We start from the raw sequence: 19,983 nt of genomic DNA on the forward strand, positions 1-19,983 counted from the left end.
TGCATTACCTGCTGGACGACGGACGTTGGAGCATCATTGATTCTCCTCCCTAGCGTTCACGTGCGAGCGAGGCTTGCGACTGGAGCGGGTGAGACCGGGGCGAGCACGTGGCTCGGTGGCCTTGTAGGGTGCGAACGGGGGCGTATCGAGGCCTGTCTTCCCACCGACTGGAGCTGCGTCGGATGACGCGCTCGAGCCGGAGAATTCCTGACGACCCAACATTCAGACAGATAAGACGCACCACAGATCACAACACGACGATTCTTTTATTTGAATATTCATTCGTCCGTATATTTGAAGTGAGGTGTGGGGATGTCCCGATTTAGAACATTTATCTTTCGTCGCGTTTCATTGTTCTCGGTTCCGTTTAATCAATATTCTTTCTTGTACATTTTACCTCCGTCTCGGGTTGAGTTATTAATTTGCAGGTGAAGACCTCGTCGGACCGACAAGTAAGTGCGGCATCCTCCCCCAATCCCCCGGCTCGTGTATTGATCCGCCATCAATTGGGAAATGCCTCGTTAAGCTCGATTATCCATCCGTGGTGTACTCTCGGTGTTAACTGAGCCAGCCACATGACAGCTGGTGTCAGGAAGTGAGGATTTTGGCCCAACGGACAATTTTTTTGTCCGCGGCGGGAGATCGACACAGTCAAGCGTACATTTCGTAGTCGGATGCGCTATAAATTTTTGTTAGTCAATTGGGGTGCACGAAGCGCAACATCGCAGTTCGAAAATTTAGACTTTTAAAAATTTGGTTGGAGGTAAAATACGCGAGCCAGAGACACGTTGGCCAACAGCGAAATGGCGGACGTTGAATTGGATACGCGTGAGGGAAATGCCGAGGTTCGAAGTGAGCCGATTGCAGATGGGGTGGAGAACAGGATTGAAGCCTGCTCCGTCCCAGACCGGGAGATGAGTGGAACGGCCCCGATTGCCGACCAGCCATGGGATCGATTATTTAGACAAATTGAGCAAACAAATGAGCAACAGAGTAAAAACATGAAGGAAATGAACGATAAAATGGATGCTCAGAGTAATAAAATGGACACGATGAGTGATGAATTGAGGGGAGAAATGAAGGGAATGAGCAACGATATGGGGGGATTGAATGAAGCAATGGATACCCAAAGGCATGAATGGAGGGGAGAAAGGAGGAGATTTAATGACAAATGGGATGCCAGTGGTGAACAGAGAGCCCAGAAAAAAGAAACGGGAACCCCGTGTGATCAAACGAATGAAATAAAGAAAGAACAAAAGAATGATTCACATGGGGCGCAGGAGAAGCCAAGGGTGGCAGAATTGGAAGCAAATCGGGGGGAGCTCAAAGTGGGAATGGAAGAGAGTGCGGCCCATGCTGATGTGCCTGGGGCACAGGAGGAGGGAATTGTAACGGGAATGGCAATTAAATTAAAATTGGAAGGAAATGGGGAATGTAAAAATTTAGATGGGGAAGTTGGGGAAGGAAATTTGGAAGTAAATGAGGAATGTTTGATGCATGAAGGCCTGGGAAGTTATCGTGGCCGGGTGGATGACACAACACTCCAACAGGGGGGTTGGATTGGAATCCTTGCTGCACAAGTGTAATTGTGCAGAGCAAGAGGTGGTAGAGGTATTGGGGGTCCATATGGCGGAATCGGACTGGGTGTGTAATGATGGAGGCCTGTGGGGGCCAGAAATGATGGATGTGAATAATGAGCATGATTTGACACAGTGTTTGGGGACCTGGGACAGTCCCATGGAGGACAACGTTGACCAGGCCCAAAGGAGTTTGGGGGTTGAGGTGAGTCGGTCCGAGAGGTGATCGAGGGGACCCTCACCATGCTCTACAATCTGGTAACAGAGGTTCCGAAACTATATACCCAGCAGGGGGAGTGTGTTGGCTCCGAGCTGGATTTGGACCTTGAAGAGTCGGGAGATCGAGCTTCAGACGATTTGGTCCCCGTAGGGAATTTGGAACACCTGCAGGGAGGGACAGAACAACCTGTGGTAGGAGTTGTTACCTGCAGCTGTGGTTTGGAACAGGAGATAAAAATTGTTAAAAGGAAATCTAAAATAAAATTTAAATGGGAGTTGGATTTGAAGCAGCCTTGGTGGGAGTTGGTCCCCGGGCTGTGGAATTTGGACCAGGAGAGGTCATTGGGGATGGCCACGGGGAAAAGTTGCCCCTTTGTAAATTTGGGAATGCCAGCCAGCTGGAGGGCTGGGCAGACGAGATTTGGATGTGGGGTCCAGCCATGGGTGTCATGGTATGACCTGGGCCCCACGGGGGGTCTGGTGGAGTGTGGCGTCCCTTGTCCATCGGGGCGCCGCCCGAGCGTGTGTCTCGGGCTGGCAGGGTCACCAGTCCCTGGTGGGGGCTAAGACCTCCAGGGGGTCCGAGGTGGTTTCTCACAGGCCGAGGATGGCGTATTATGAGGACCACCAGGAGGAGGTGTTGTGGGTCGCGCTTTGGTAGTGGCACTGCGGACGGCCAACCTGGGCCTGATGTGGTGACCTGCCATGCTGTGCTGGTTTATGGATGCGGGTCGAACCTCATGGACAGGGATGGACATAGCCTACTGGACAATCATTGGGGCATCTGTGGAACATGATGGTGTGAGAATGATCTTCCACAGATGTTCCTTTATGATTTGTGGACTCTCGGCTTGGGAAGAGAGCCATGGGAATGTGAATGGGAATTTGTAACGTGCCGAGCATATGGGCCATGCTCAGCTGGCATGTATATGGAGAAGCACCCTTCTTTGGTGAGATTAGAAAAATGTGAAAAATATTTGGCACGGGTAATCTGAGGGTTAGATGTAAATTTAAGGGTGGATTTTGTGAAGAGAAATGGTGGACACTGTACAGTGGCACCATTATTGATCCAGGTGTGTTAGACCAAATTGTTGGAGGCTGGGATAAAAATTGATAGGTTAGTAGGACACCGCCTTCAACTGGTTACGTGGGCGAATGTGCCAATATTTGGGACGCGGAGTTATGGCGATGTAGTTGGGGGGTATGGGGGTCAAACGTGGTGCTATGGGTGTCTGAGGTGTGTGGACCATGTCTTCTGGAGCAGTCTCCTGGTGGAGCATGGCTGGCTGCTAGACCTTGGCATGGTCAAGTGTGGGTGGGCACTGGGGGCTGTAGTTGTGTGGACTGGGGGATGAGGGTGGCGTAGGTGACGTCAAGTGGATGCCACGCACTGCGACCGTCTCCCCCAGGGCCGAGGTTGTGAGTGCGGTAGTGTTGTTGGCAGCAAGTGCTCACCACTTTGGCCAGCTGTGGCTAGAGCAGCTGTGTTCCTCGCAGGGGGGTGGGGGGAGGCGAAGGATGGATGGTGGGTCACGCCATTATGGACACTCATGGGCCATGTTGGCGTTTCGACTGCTCAGCTTGTCCCGATGACCCTTGCTCGGTAGAGGTGCGGAGCTGTCATAGCCACATGTATTTGTTTAGAACAGTTCACCGTTGGATGCGGATCCACATACCTGCCAGTATGGTGGAGACAAAAGTGAAATTTGGTGGAATTTGGTAGGCCCAATGATAAATGTTGGGATTTTGAGGGTGGATGGCACCTTTGGACCTGACCAACTGGTACATACCTGCACATCAAGGTAGGGGTAAGACCTTGATGGTTACTGTCCCAGACTTCAGGACTTGCTTATTTAAATTGGGGACAGGTAATTTGGAGGAGGGGGCGGGTGAGAGTGATGACATGGCCGGTGAGGGGGGTGGAATGTGTGCCACACAGTGTCTTGTGGGTGGCGTTTGTTTATGTGTAGAGGTTTGATGTTTCCATGTGGTCGTGAATTTGGAAATGGAAATATGAGTGAGTGATGACTCTTGTTTTTTTGTGAAAATGTGATTTAAATGTGAATTGGGGATTTCACATGAAGCAGGCCATGGCAACAACTGTTGGAAACACCTTTTTGTACCATCTCTGGAAATGTGTTGGAAAATTGAATGGCAGCGGGGGGAGGAAATGTGTTTTGGGGATTTTGTGGGTGGGGAAGGCGTGCGTGTCCGCAGGTATGGATCAAGCTCTGAGGAGTGATGACTGCGACCCCCCTCTGCGGCAATTACCCCTGACAGCCAGTGGTGACTGGAAATTGGAGCCGTTCGTGGAGGGTCTGTTTGGGCGCCTTGGGGTGGAAGACTCCCGGCGAACCGTGTAGCTGCGCTGAAGCAGGAGGCAATAGAGTCTGGAGTGTGGAGACCCCCAACAGTGGGGTAACGGTGGAAAGGGGCTGTTTGACTGTCACGGGGCAAAAAGGTAAAGGGGGGGGGGCAATGAATTTGTAAGTCGAGTGACTTGTGTTTTGACTCTTGCCCCCACCATCTTGATTGTGCGGTACCTCCCCGCTGCCTAGTGGAGAGCAACACACACATTAGTGCGGGAGCCCAGAAACATTTGTTTCACATCTCGAGTACAAAAGGTTTGAGGCCTGGAATATATGCATCTATGATAGGAGACCCCAAAAAGGCAATTCTTAAGTTCTGCAATTCTGCACAGCAACCAGGGGGCGCCACCAAAGACCCCTAAATGTGACTCTTAATTCACAATTTGAGTACATCTTTCAAACTTGTCTTAAAATGTTCTCTATAGGAGTGGAAATCAGAATTCCCAATTCTTAAGTTTTCAATTTGTGTATTAGGTCGCTTAAGAACGACCTAATTAATGCTAATTAACGCTAATTAGCATTTTTAATTCACAATTTGAGTACATCCATGAAACATATGGCAATGTATTCCTTAGGTCATCCTAAATCAAGATCAGTCATTCTTAAGTATCCATCTTGCGTGAGTATCCATCACACCTCTGCGTGATGAGGAGAGTCTCCTGCACGACCTCTAGGCTGGTGATAGGCTGGCGTAAGTTTGGCATATATAGAACCTCTTGTTTTGGAAGGTGGTCACTGCAAATGCTTGCATTAAACCCAACCCACATAATAGGCAATACATCATTGCCAATGGCATGGCTCATCATCCACACGAGGTCCAGGTGGCGAGCCTTGTTGCTAACATCTGGAAGGCTGTAGACTGCAGTGTTTTTGTAACTGAACTTCGTCATCTTTGGTATCTTCCTATATGGCTGGAGTGCAGTATCTGTACTCTCAAGGGTTCTCTTCCTTTTGCCTGTCTTTACTTGCCGAGCACTAGTTGAGGTTGAAACTGCCATGACAGCAGATGCTTCACGTTCTTCATCAGGTGCTGGCACATTTTGGTACAGAATACCCATGGTATCGTGCAGCGAATTGGCTCCAGACATGGTTTGAGTCATCTCATCGAAATTGTCGAAGGCTAATCCGACTGGTTTACCTACGACTGTTCCTTTTGGACAAGCAAGCTTCTGTTCTTGAATGGATTCAGCTGTGGCAGTTTCAACTTCTTCCAATGTGTTGTAGCTTAAACAGTGACCAAACCTGTTCAGGACTTGAACCATTTTTTTACTGCCAGTGACCGACTTAACACTCATACCAAGAGCTACATGTTTTGCAGGTTTTGCGCGACCCCGTTGTACAATGAACAAGGCATCCTGACTAGACGAATTTGCGCGGCGCTTTACTGACTCTGTATATCGCTCTGGTTTTAGCCCTCCGTACAAAATATTGAAAAAATCTACTACAAGTTTTGGGGGTGACGAGTCCCCGTTTCTTAAATCCTCCAATGTCGGACATTCAGGCAGGAAGGTCGACCTTTTCAACCTTGAGCAACTGGTTGCGCAAAAGCAATGCTGCTTTGGCGATTGTTCTCTCATCAGTAGATGTGTAATCATATACAACACGAATTGCATCATCTGCGGTTTCTGCATTATATAAGATGTTTCCAAGCCTTTTCCCAAGTGAACTCTGTATCTTTATGCGCGCTTTGAAGTGACTCATCAATGTCCTAGAGAGGCTGAAGGCGCTTCCCCTGGGCGTTTCTGCGGATGCCGAACAAATATCAAGATAACGTTCATATACAGAATTAAGAAGTTCAGGTCTGTTGTCTATTATTACAGATTGCTCAATGTATGCAAAAATGTCCAACACACTGGTCTCAGAAGGCGTTTTTGTTTCACGTGTGTCCTTTTGGGAAACTCGATTGGCTGACAACAAATACGCACTTTTACATGAATGATGGTAGTGGGCCTCCTTGGCAATTAAATCCGTATCAACTACTTTTGGAATAACCTTACTGTCATTTAATGTCTTTGCTGCATTTTGGATCGATACACCGGCTTCAATGGTTTCACATCTTCCCAACAGTTCGACGCTTCCACCTTTGAGTCGTTTTATCTTTTTCTCACAGAATAGACAAACAGGTGGCAAAATCCCGGCAGATGATGTAGAAGGTGCCGACTCCTTGGATGGACGTAAATGTGGGGCATTGCTACGGTGAACATCACTGGCGGCTTTAACAGGCGGCGTTTGGGATGAGATGGCGGTAAAGTTCTTGTAACAAGAAACATGGTAACCATCCATTTCAGCAGGAGACGTAGGCAATCTCTGAACTACACCACAATAGACAGAGTCCTGGAAATGTTGCTTTTGCCGTCTATTAGCTGCTGCTGTTTCTACTGCTTCCCATTGCGTATCCTTGAAAGGTAGAACGTCTGGACGAGCTTTCTTGTCTGCACTGCGTTGGATGTGAAGAATACATCTGCGTTCCAATGATGAAACAGTAGGCTGGACAGTAGGCTGGACAGTAGGCTGGACAGTAGGCGTAGTATTGGTGGCCGATTCCATGGTTGCATGTTTCAAATCATTGTCTGAAAAATAAAATCACAGCGGGTGGTCAGTGAGCATGGCGAGTCAGTCAGTTTTGGTCAGTGAAATCCAAAAGAAGTTATTTCAAATTTTGAGGCAATAAGTCATTATTTTCTACTCAGCTGTGGTTCGAACCTGAAATCGGTATGCATACAGAACTTTGGATACCCTCATCTGCCTGGACATTTCCTGCGCGCCACCTAGGCCTAGGGCTACATAATTCTGTATCGGCCCCGAATGCTTATTAGGCCTACAGCATAGTATTGTTTGTTGGGTTAGGGTTAGGGTTGGGTTAGGGTTAGGGTTAGGGTTGGGTTAGGGTTAGGGTTAGGGTTACCATGTTTCTTGTTACAAGAACTTTACCGCCATCTCATCCCAAACGCCACCTGTTAAAGCCGCCAGTGATGTTCACCATAGCAATGCCCCACATTTATGTCCATCCAAGGAGTCGTCACCTTCTACAACCTCTGCCGGGGTTTTGCCACCTAACCCCAAACCCTAACCCTATTTGTTGACTTACCTAAGCAGTGATCTAGGCATTGCAGGCAACATCAGACATTCTGCAGCCGATTCAGAGAATCTATGGAGGGAAAGAGCAGGAGATTCCCCATGATTAGGTCCTATGATAAACCGACAACTCCTTCTACAGGGTGTCCCAGAAAGTTCGTCCCTCAAGATAGTGTCACAAACCTGGATTGATAATGTGTTAATATTTCCCTTTAAGTCACTGGTTATTATTCCCCAAACAATGTTGTATATTGGTCCCAGTTATTCACTGCAGGACAGTCATTTCTGTAGAGAGGCACTTCCTGTTTAGGGTGTAATTGGCTCAAGTTAGGGAAGAAGCCTCCCCATTGGCTGGGAGGCCAAAACTCCTTCCTTAACCAAAACTGAACACCCTCGATCCGGCCAGCCAGACAGGTGTGTGCATGCTCAGCACTGGTGTGGGTGTCTACTTGGGGCCTGCCCTCAGGTCAGCACTCCAGCCCCTCCCTTGCATATAAGGGAGGGCCAGCCAGGGAGTGGAGGGGGGATAGCAGCCAGTGACAACCCAAATTCCGTTACAATACTGACTGCATTCTTAAGTGGGTTGATGCATGAAATGGACACATAAGAATTGCTGTTCTTGATTCACGATGATCTACTGAACAGTTTGGGACCAATTTGAAAGATGTACTCAAATTGTGAATTAACACTCACCTTGCCAGGGACGGGGTCAATGAGTACATTTTGCGTTCTTAAGTGGGTTAATACATGAAATGGATACTTAAGAATGACTGATCTTGATTTAGGATGACCTAAGGAATACATTGCCATATGTTTCATGGATGTACTCAAATTGTGAATTAAAAATGCTAATTAGCGTTAATTAGCATTAATTAGGTCGTTCTTAAGCGACCTAATACACAAATTGAAAACTTAAGAATTGGGAATTCTGATTTCCACTCCTATAGAGAACATTTTAAGACAAGTTTGAAAGATGTACTCAAATTGTGAATTAAGAGTCACATTTAGGGTCTTTGGTGGCGCCCCCTGGTTGCTGTGCAGAATTGCAGAACTTAAGAATTGCCTTTTTGGGGTCTCCTATCATAGATGCATATATTCCAGGCCTCAAACCTTTTGTACTCGAGATGTGAAACAAATGTTTCTGGGCTCCCGCACTACATGTATATCACATCTATGCCATGGTCCTGCAGGGGGTGCAGAAGTGCTTGGTAATTATTTAGTGTTGTGATGATTTTTGGAATGTGTATGAGTGGTTATGGGTTTGTGTTGAATGAATGCGGGTAAAACCCACCGAGCCATGGCACTCACCTGTAACACCCGGGACAGGGCCCGCGGAAATTTAGGGGTGCATTGGGATGGCCCCGCAGGTAATGTTGAGTCTTGTGGCATCCACCGGGGGACGCGGTCTGTAGGAAGGGGTTGTACATATGTTTATTAGTTGAGTTTTTGAAGTTTTTGCAAGTTTAAGGTTAGGTTTGTGGTTAAGAAGGTTTGAGTGTTGTTTGTTTCCCTTCCACCGCAGGAACAACCAATTAAAATGATTGTGCATATTTGAAATGCATGATTGTTAAGGGTGTTAGCATGTTAAGGAGCATAGGTAGGTAGCTCCGGCTCACTTCCCACAGCCCTCCTGATTTATTTCATAGGTTAATTAGGTGTGAGACGGTAAGTGCTAAGACTGGAATGGTAGCGCCTGCAGTGAATCTTGCAAGGGCTACGGTTCCGGGTGGGAGGGGGAGGGGCTGTGTTATTAATTTGGGGTAGGGGGGAATATCTACATCTCGGTAGATTTGCATAAGTAGGTGCTCCGATGATGGTGATAGAAGAACCATCTCGATGTACAGTAAGTCAGGGACCTGTAGTCCAGATGTCGGATAAGATGGATATTTCTCCCTTTTAGGAGGGGGCGGGGCATGCTACTTAATGCAGGGATTATGAGTAAAATTCCCTTGTATGTCATCCCCCCTGTCACTATCCCATTGACCCTTTTGGCACCGCAACATAGACACTTAGCTAGGCCCTTAGCTGCACACATTAATTAAATCCCCCCTTACAATGACTGACGATAAAACTGACCCAAAGAAACAAGCAGGAAGTGGCTGCGTACAACGGCGCCATGGCAGGCAAACATCGTTCAAGGCAGGCTGAGGCCTCCGTCTCGGGTTGAGTTATTAATTTGCAGGTGAAGACCTCGTAGGACCGACAGGTAAGCGCGGCATCCTCCCCCAATCCCGCGGCTCGTCTATTGATCCGCCATCAATTGGGAAACGCCACGTTAAGCTTGATTATCCATCCGTGGCATACTCTCAGTGTTAACTGAGCCAGCCACACGACATTATTAATCAATTGTACAACCAATATATCATTCCTATGATGGTACCATCAGTTTCGTACAATATAACTCACTGTGCTCCAAGTGAGCGAAATGAACATTCCCAATGTCTCTGTCCCGGCTTCAAGCCAAAGTCGATCCACGCTCCGGTGATCGTCAGAACGATGTCGTATCGAGACCAGAATCCCATTCGGTTGACACTGACAGTCACGCTGCCAAAGATGCGCAAAGGTGCCCTCAAGGCGACTGGGAAATCACACCTTCGGGTATGAACGTCCAACGGCTCCCAAACGGCGAACCGCAAATTCCCACTCAAAATCCACGTCACACACGCGAACCAGGATAACGGCTGGTTGCGGTGAAATGGTTGGAACGAGGTGAAAGGCCTGGAGCGATGCGAAATCAGGAGCAAGGCAAAATGGCCGACGGGCCCGTACTCGAGGCGTAACTGCACTCCAACGATTCTCTTCGGAATCAACCGCAAAACCTGTCACGCAGGTTTATCTGTCACAGCGATAACCACTCTGTCGCAGGAATCCATTTCCCAGGAAGCCCAAAGTTCGCTCGTGACCCCCGTTCGCCAGTGTTTGCTCAAGACCTCAAAGCAGCTCGGCTTTCTTGTCCGACCTCTCTTTTCCGCTTCTCTTTCCTCCTCTTCCTCTTCGTCCGGTTCCCGATCCGGTTTCCGGTTTCTTTTAAAACACTAACTTTTTCACCTTTTGAAAACAGTTATCTCCATTTCACTTAAACGATAACAATAATAGTACATGGAACCAAAAGTGCTTACAGTGGATGAAAACCACAACAACGGAAGTGACGAATCCGTAACACAAGCTTATCGTCGAGGGAGGATATTTGCCCCAGCAAATAATTAATATGGACGAAACCTCCTTGTATTGGAAGAGGATGCCTGAAAGGTCATTCATACACAAGGAGGCCAAGGCGATGCCAGGCTTTAAGGCATTCAAGGACCGAGTGACTGTGATGTTGGGGGGGGGGTGGGGGGGGGGGGGGAGTGTTGCCGGATTCAAGTTGAAACATTTTGTGGTGTGGCACAGCGAGAACCCCAGGGCTTTTAAAAATATCAACAAACATACGTTGCCAGTGTATTATAGAGCCAACCAAAAGTCATGGATGACGCAAGCATTGTTCCAGGATGCCCTTCTCAACTGCTATGCTGGTGACCTCGAAAGATACTGCATAGAAGAAGGGGTAGAGTTCAAAATTTTGTTGATTCTGGACAATGCTCCAGGTCACCCCCCCCCCCCCCCTCCTTCATTGGTGACCTCCACCCCAACATCAAAGTGGTTTTCCTGCCACCGAATACCACCTCTTTGATTCAGCCTATGGATCAAGGGGCTATTGCATCTTTCAAGTCCTACTATCTCAGGTGGACCTTTGCAATGGCTATTTCTGCAACAGAGGATGACGAGAAGACACTGAAGGAGTTTTGGAAAGAATATAACATGTACCACTGCATCAAGAACATTGCTTGGGCCTGGGATGATGTCACAAAGCAAGGTATGAACGGAGTGTGGAAAAAAGTCCTGAAGAGATATGTGAACGATTTCAAGGGTTTTGAAATGGACACAGAACTTTAGAAAATAACCAGCAATATTGTGAACATGGCAAACAAGCTGAACCTCGGCGTGGACAATGACGATATAGAAGAACTGCTAGAGGTTGTTCCTGAAGAACTAACCAACAAAGAGTTGCTCGAGTTACAGCAACATCAGATAGTTGAAGAAGAGGCAAGGGAAAAGGAAAGTGAGGAGGAGGTGGAGGAGGTACAGAAGTAGTTCACTATAAAGGGGTTATCTAAATTCTTCGCCGACCTTATCACTGCTGAAAAGTGCCGAAGAGATGGACCCCAACACTGAACGCTTCTCACTCATAGAGAGGAATGCACATGCAGTGTTTGCCGCATATCGGCAAATCTACTAGGAGAAGAAACAGCAGACAAAACAAACAACGCTCGACATTTTCATCAAACAACAAACTCCTCCCTACGACGAACCTCAGCCAGGCCCTTCACATGCTACAACTACACTGCAATATTCCACATACACGTAAGTATAAATACAAAGTTCACAATGTGATGTTCGCACAACGTCCAATTCGGTTAATGTCACGTTAAACGTATCTAGGACGTGAAGCGACGCATGACTGTATATATATATTATATTCTCCGTAGGTGATTCTGTCTGTGAGTCTGGTCTCTCCGTAGGAGTTGCTGTACCTGGTCTGGGAGGGGATTCAAAAACAAATATCCATTATTTTATTTACTCGCATAGCTTTGAGGCCTCTTTTGTTAGGCCCGTGGTGTCTTGCTTTCTCTCACAGTTTTATTTCAACTCTAATTCGATATCTCATTTCATTTTTCACATTGCTAACATGGTTTTAGACTCGGTTGAAATGAACAGGAATAAAATTCGATGAAAGTTATCGTTTATAGAACGAAATGCATTTTCAAAGGCCTGTATGGGACCTTGGGGTCTTTTTGGATATTTAGGGTCCTCGGGGTCTTTTGGGTCCTCTTGGTATTTTTGGTCCTCTGTGTCTTCAGTGTTTTAGGTTCATCGCGGTGTTGCAAGGGGAGAGGGGAGGGTCTTTTGGGTCCTCTGGGTACTTTAGGTTAAGTATATCAAGTTAATTATAATTATATTAACATGGATTAAAATATATATTTTTTAATAAACTGGAATAACAAATTTTAAAACAAATATGTGTGTTCTTTCTTTTTATTTATAGGTTGTGTCCATGGTGCTGGGTCTACAAGGCGGCTACACCAAATACCCCTGCTTTCTCTGTCTGTGGGACAGCCGAGCAGACAAGCAGCACTATGTACAACGCAACTGGCCAGAAAGATCTGGCCTGGAACCAGGTTCCCACAACGTTGTGTCACATGCTCTTGTGAATCCTCAGAAGATTCTACTTCCGCCACTGCACATCAAGCTCGGACTTATGAAGAATTTTGTCAAAGCACTGAACAAAGAAGGTCGAGCTTTCGCTTTCCTGAACAAGAAATTTCCTCGCGTAAGTGAGGCCAAACTGAAAGCAGGCATTTTTGATGGCCCTCAGATCAGGGAGCTTATGAAAGATCCTAAATTCGACGAAAGTATGGAGAGCAATGAGAGGAATGCCTGGCTCTCATTTAAATCCATTGTGACGAACTTTCTGGGCAATCACCGAAGTCCAGAGTATGAATGTGTTGTGGAAGGGCTCCTGCAGAGCTTCCAGGCTCTTGGTGCACGCATGTCCATAAAGATGCATTTTCTCAGCTCGCATTTAGACTACTTTCCGGAAAACTGTGGTGATGTCAGCGAGGAGCAAGGAGAACGGTTTCACCAGGATATTCGAGTGATGGAAGAGAGGTACCAGGGCCGATGGGATGTCAACATGCTTGCAGACTACTGTTGGTGCCTCAAGAGAGATGTTACAGATGCGACACACAGACGAAAATCTTTGCGAAAGCCATTTATTCCGCATTAATTGTTTTCCTTCATCTTTTTAATGTTGAATTTCACATTAACGGTACTTGTGCGTCATTTTATATATAGTTTGTACATTTTCTGTCAATGTAAGTATGATTTTGAATTTTAAAAATGCTAATTTAAAAAACAAAAATTTTGATTATTTTTTTCCTTAAAACTGAGATTTCCAAATTTCCATTCCAACAACTTGACGTGATTGAGCGAAATGAGATACATTTCTAAATTCAGCATGCAAAAAGCATATAAGAACCGTTGAGAAAACCTAGACCTCTGAAATGACGCAGACCAGTGTTATTGGAGTCTTTTGTGTCTCCGGCATATTTTGTGTCCTCTCGGTCTTTTGGGTCTTTTCGGTCTTTGGGGTCTTTTGGGTCTTCGGGTCTTTTCGGTCTTTGGGGTCTTTTGGGTCTTCGGCATCTTTTGGATCTTTTGGGTCTTCGGAGACTTCGGGGTCTTTGGGGTATTTTGGATATTTGGGTCTTTTCAGTCTTCGGGGCCTTTTGGGTATTTAGGGGTTTTCAGGATCTTTTGGGTCTTCAAGGTCTTTCCAATATTTTGGGTATTTAGGGGTCTTTGGGGTCTTCAGTGTCTTTTGTGTGTTTGGGGTCTTTTGGGTCTTCGGGGTTTTTTGGGTCTTGGGGTATTTTGGATCTTTAGGTCTTTTTAATCTTCGGGACATACGGGCGATCTTGTTCAAGGCGTGCAACACATTTTTCTGCCATCGGATATTTTCTGCTGACACAACTACTTGGACTTGGATATCTTGCTGATTTCCTTTGGTAATATTGCTCTTGCTGATTTTTGTTCAACTTAGGTGTCCTTGGTTTTTGAGGCATCTCAATTTTCCAGAAAAAAAAAAGGATCAAACGTCACCCGAGCTAACAATACCCACAACCAACCCACACCCCATTTTCCCCTCCCCTCCACTATCCCCTCACAACCCCCCATCAAGCATCACCCTACCTAACAATACCCATAACAACCCAACACCCCTCCCCCCCACTCCACTTCCCCACAATATCGCCCTTCAACCATCACCCGAGCTAACAATACCCATGACCACCTTACCCCACCACACCCATCCCCTCACAATCCCCCATCAGCCATCACCCGAGCTAACAATACCCATGACCACACTACACCCCTCACCCCACTCCAACACCCCTCGCATTCCCCCATCAACTACCACCCTAGCTAACAATACCCACGGCCACCCCCACACTCCCCTCCCCCAACCCCCTCATCATCCCCAATCAGTATTGGAATCCAAGCTCGCAAATCATCCCCAATCAGTATTTTGGGCAAATCGTCCCGATAAGTATTGGAATCCAAGATCGCAACACGCCATTTCTCTATCTACTGTCGCCGGCAGGATCACGGTGAGTTCACAATGTGACGTCACTGGCAATCTTGAAAATCAACAGTCTATGGTTTTTTCGGCACTTTGTGATTGGAAAATAAATAAAAATTCCCTTCAAATTAGACGATAATTAATGATTGCCAATGGTTTTTCAGAAAAAATAAATTACGTTTGGGGTCCCCTTTAAGGGTCTTTTGGGTCTTCTGGGTCTTTTCAGTCTTTTGAGTCATGATGGTCTTTTGCGTCTTGATGGTATTTTGGGTCTTGATGGGTTTTTGGGTCTTGATGGTCTTGATGGTCTTTTGGGTCTTGATGGTCTTTTGGGTCTTGATGGTCTTTTCAGTCTTTTGGGTCTTGATGGTCTTTTGGGTCTTCAGGGTCTTTTCAGTCTTTGGGGTCTTTTCGGTTTTTGGGGTCTTTTCATTCATTGGGGTCTTTTCATACTTTGGAGTTTTTTGGGACTTTAAGGATCTTTGGGGTCTTTTTGGTCTTTGGGGTCTTTAAGGTATTTGGGGTCCATTGGGTCTTTGGGTCTTTTTGACATTTTGCATCTTTTAAGGGTCTTTGGGGTATTTTTGGTCTTTTGGGTCTTCAAGGATCTTTGGGATATTTTGGGTCTTTTGGTTCTTCAGGGTATTTTGGGTGTTTAAGGGTCAATGGAGTATTTTGGGTCTTCAGATCTTTTGGGTCCTCTGGGTCTTTTGGGTATTTTGGTTATCGTGGGTCTTCAGGGTCTTTAAGGGTCCTCGTGGTCTCTTGGGTCTTCGGGGTTGTTAAGGGTCTTTGGAATATTTTCACTCTTTGGTGTCTTTTAGGTCTTCGGGGGCTTTTGGGCCTTCAGGGTCTTTTGGGTCTTTGGGGTATTTTGGGTCTTTGAGGTCTATTGGGTCTTTTTAGTCTTTGGGGTATTTTTGGGTCCTCGGGTTCTTTTGGGTCCTCTGGGTCTTCTCAGTCTTGTAGGTCATTGGGGTGTTGAAGCGAGAGAGGGAAGGGTCTTTTGAGTCCTCTGGATATTTTAGGTTAAGAATATCAGGTTACATTTGTGGGTGGAGTCAGGTCAGCTGTCCAACCAATGGGTGAAGAGCAAACATACATACATACACTTGCTCCATTATATATAGATTATATAGATATAGATATCCCTCGTACCTGTATCAGGAGAGAAATTATAAAAGAAAATTTTCTGTATTCGTATCCAAATTTTTTTCCAATAAGTGTATGAGTATTGTGTAACACTGAGTACATCAATATTGATGTGACATTCCAATAAGTGTATGACTATTGTGTAACACTGAGTACATAAATATTGATATGACATTCCAATAAGTGTATGACTATTGTGTAACACTGAGTACATCAATATTGATGTGACATTCCAATAAGTGTATGACTATTGTGTAACACTGAGTACATCACTATTGATGTGACATTCCAATAAGTATATCACTATTGGGTGCACCGAGTACATCAATATTGATGTGACAATCCAATAAGTATATTACTATTGTGTAACACTGAGTACATCAATATTGATGTGACATTCCAATAAGTATATCACTATTGTGTGAACCGAGTACATCAAGAGTGATGTGACAATCCAATAAGTATATTACTATTGTGTAACACTGAGTACATCAATATTGATGTGACAACCAATAAGTATATCACTATTGTGTAACACTGAGTACATCAATATTGATGTGACAATCCAATAAGTATATTACTATTGTGTAACACTGAGAACATCAATATTGATGTGACAATCCAATAAGTATATCACTATTGTGTAACACTGAGTACATCAATAGTGATGTGACAATCCAATAAGTATATCACTATTGTGTAACACTGAGTACATCAATATTGATGTGACAATCCAATAAGTATATCATTATTGTGTAACACTGAGTACATCAATATTGATGTGACATTCCAATAAGTATATCACTATTGTGTAACACTGAGTACATCACTATTGATGTGACAATCCAATAAGTATATCACTATTGTGTAACACTGAGTACATCAATATTGATGTGACATTCCAATAAGTATATCACTATTGTGTAACACTGAGTACAGCAATATTGATGTGACATTCCAATAAGTATATCACTATTGTGTAACACTGAGTACAGCAATATTGATGTGACATTCCAATAAGTGTACGACTATTGTGTAACACTGAGTACAGCAATATTGATGCGACATTACAATAAGTGTATGACTATTGTGTAACACTGATTACAAGAATATTGATGTGACATTCCAATAAGTGTATGACTATTGTGTAACACTGAGTACAGCAATATTGATGTGACATTCCAATAAGTGTATGACTATTGTGTAACACTGAGTACAGCAATATTGATGTGACATTCCAATAAGTGTATGACTATTGTGTAACACTGAGTACAGCAATATTGATGTGACATTCCAATAAGTGTACGACTATTGTGTAACACTGAGTACAGCAATATTGATGTGACATTACAATAAGTGTATGACTATTGTGTAACACTGATTACAGGAATATTGATGTGACATTCCAATAAGTGTATGACTATTGTGTAACACTGAGTACATCAATATTGATGTGGCATTCCAATAATTGTATGACTATTGTGTAACACTGAGTACATCAATATTGATGTGGCATTCCAATAATTGTATGACTATTGTGTAACACTGATTGCAGGAATATTGATGTGACATTCCAATAAGTGTACGACTATTGTGTAACACTGATTGCAGGAATATTGATGTGACATTCCAATAAGTGTATGACTATTGTGTAACACTGATTGCAGGAATATTGATGTGACATTCCAATAAGTGTATGACTATTGTGTAACACTGAGTACAGCAATATTGATGTGACATTCCAATAAGTATATCACTATTGTGTAACACTGAGTACAGCAATATTGATGTGACATTCCAATAAGTATATCACTATTGTGTAACACTGAGTACAGCAATATTGATGTGACATTCCAATAAGTGTACGACTATTGTGTAACACTGAGTACAGCAATATTGATGTGACATTACAATAAGTGTATGACTATTGTGTAACACTGATTACAGGAATATTGATGTGACATTCCAATAAGTGTATGACTATTGTGTAACACTGAGTACATCGATATTGATGTGGCATTCCAATAAGTGTATGACTATTGTGTAACACTGATTGCAGGAATATTGATGTGACATTCCAATAAGTGTATGACTATTGTGTAACACTGAGTACATCAATATTGATGTGACATTCCAATAAGTGTATGACTATTGTGTAACACTGAGTACATCAATATTGATGTGACATTCCAATAATTGTATGACTATTGTGTAACACTGAGTACATCAATATTGATGTAACATTCCAATAATTGTATGACTATTGTGTAACACTGAGTACATCAATATTGATGTGGCATTCCAATAATTGTATGACTATTGTGTAACACTGATTGCAGGAATATTGATGTGACATTCCAATAAAATGTTTCACCATTAGTGTTACATCTCCATTTGAACCACATGCCAGGAGACTGTAATTTTGCTATGTATGTCTGCTGCTGTATATTCGATGTTTGTTGTTTTGTGTGGTGCAGCTGTTGAGAGAGGCAGCAGAAAGCAAGGTGATGGTAAAGGTTCTACAAGAGCGTGACGACGTTTTCAAGAAGCAGGTGAGTTCGTGTGTGTAATGGCGTGAGAGGTCAGGGAACAGAGTGAATGATGCAGACAAAACTGCCTCGACCTAGACCCTTCAAAATGCTGCCTTGAGCACTGTCCCGAAGCATTTTTATGTTTCCGGGTGGCCCTCTGTACGTACGTACGTACGTACGTTTGTACATACGTACGTCCGTACGGACTAAATCTTGCTTTTCTCAGCAACCACATATGCGATTGAGACAAAACTCTCAGGGTAGAGGCGACACCCATGCAGAATGTTTATATGATAATTGTGACATCATAGGCCACGTGGAATGGAAACCATCTTGGATTAAACGCAAATAATTTAAAATTGTATTTCTCAGAAACCGCTGAATGAAAAAAAATATTAAACTAGGCACATTGTCAGGTGCTCCCATTAGGGAACAAAAGGATGATAACGATGACATCATCGGGGAAGTGATATACCAGATATAAGTGTTTTAATCGAATGCCTTATCCTAAAAATCTGAACTTGCATGCACATGATCTATGACCAATTTGTGTTGAAATATTAAATTTATGACATCATAGGTCACATGGTTTGGCAGCCATATTGGATTTAACCTAAAGCCTTAAAAAAACATCTCACAAACCACCGAAGCGATCGACTCAAAAAACATTATGTGTCATCGATTAGGCATGGCGATTAAAAGTTGATCACGAAAACGTCTTCGGTCACCTGGTGTGGCAGCCATATTGGATTGAAAATATTAAATCATTATATCTCTTGGATTGAAAAACGAACCTTATCTGATCAACACAAAACTTCACAGACATGATCACCTACCCATACATATGCAGAGTGTACATTTTTTTTTTTTGTTTGTTTGTTTTTTTTTTTTTTTTTTTTTTTTTTTTTTTGTATACAAGATCGAGGCTCGTGAAAGAGCGAAAATTAATCACACAGAAAGACAAACAGACACATAAAACAAATAACATCGGGAGCGGTAGACAAGATGGGAAGAGAGGGGGAAGGACACAAACACAACATTTGAGAGCAGGGACCGAGAGACATGGAGACATCGAGAGATCTGTGGGAGGGAGAGGGCTTTGGGGGGGAGGCATGTGAAGGGGGGAGGCATGTGAAGGGGGGGAGGCATGTGAAGGGGGGGGGGGGTATTTTTGAAGTCATATGTAACGTGGTTTGGCAGCCATATAAGCTTGAAAGCCGATATTTTTTTTTTAAAAACCCCCTCATCAATTGATGTGAAATCTATAATGTCTGGTACAAATGTGATATTTGAGAACAGTTGAAGGGATTTAAATCAAACTTGTTTATTTTTATAACAGTCAACGAGGGCACCTGCCTATTGCCATGGGCAGGGACTACGCGGAGGCATATTGGTAACGCAATCACATTGCCCTAGTTTATTTGGTGATCTCGGAGGTTTGTTGGAGAAAAAGGGGATTTATTGGAGAGAAATTGGATTTGTTGAAGAAAAAGGGGATGTGTTCGAAAAAAGGGGAATGGTTGGAGAAAAGCGGATTTGTTGGAGAAAAAGGGATCCATTGGAGAAAAAGGGGATTGGTTGGATAAAAAGGGGTTTTTGCAGAAGAAGGGGATTTGTTAGAGAAAAAGGGGATCGGTTTTCACACCTTCTTATTGCCCTCACCTGAGGAGAGGGTATTGCATTTGAGTCTGTTTGTGACTTGCAAAAAAGTTTTTTTTTTGGACAAGTATGTTGATCACTCCGGTTAATGTTTGTTACTTGGCAAAAAAAAAATGTTTTTTTTGCAAGTATGTTGATAAATCCCGTTTGTGTGTTACTTTGTTACTTGGGGGGGGAAAAAATGCAAGTATGTTCATCACTCCAGTTTGTGTGTTTGTTTGCGT

General features: G+C 44.2%; 1 protein-coding gene across 1 annotated transcript in view; it reads left to right on the top strand.

Moving 5' to 3' along the window:
- LOC137427254 (uncharacterized) overlaps positions 1-19,983 on the top strand; it is a 143,245-nt gene that overhangs the window by 90,791 nt on the left and 32,471 nt on the right. The window contains exon 7 of the mRNA XM_068116612.2: positions 18,047-18,121. Coding sequence (XP_067972713.2) covers positions 18,047-18,121 — 75 coding nt within the window. The remainder of the gene's footprint in view (positions 1-18,046; positions 18,122-19,983) is intronic.

This window comes from Myxine glutinosa, chromosome 5 (genome assembly GCF_964187855.1).
Source record: "Myxine glutinosa chromosome 5, kmMyxGlut1.1, whole genome shotgun sequence".
Taxonomy (NCBI): domain Eukaryota; kingdom Metazoa; phylum Chordata; class Myxini; order Myxiniformes; family Myxinidae; genus Myxine; species Myxine glutinosa.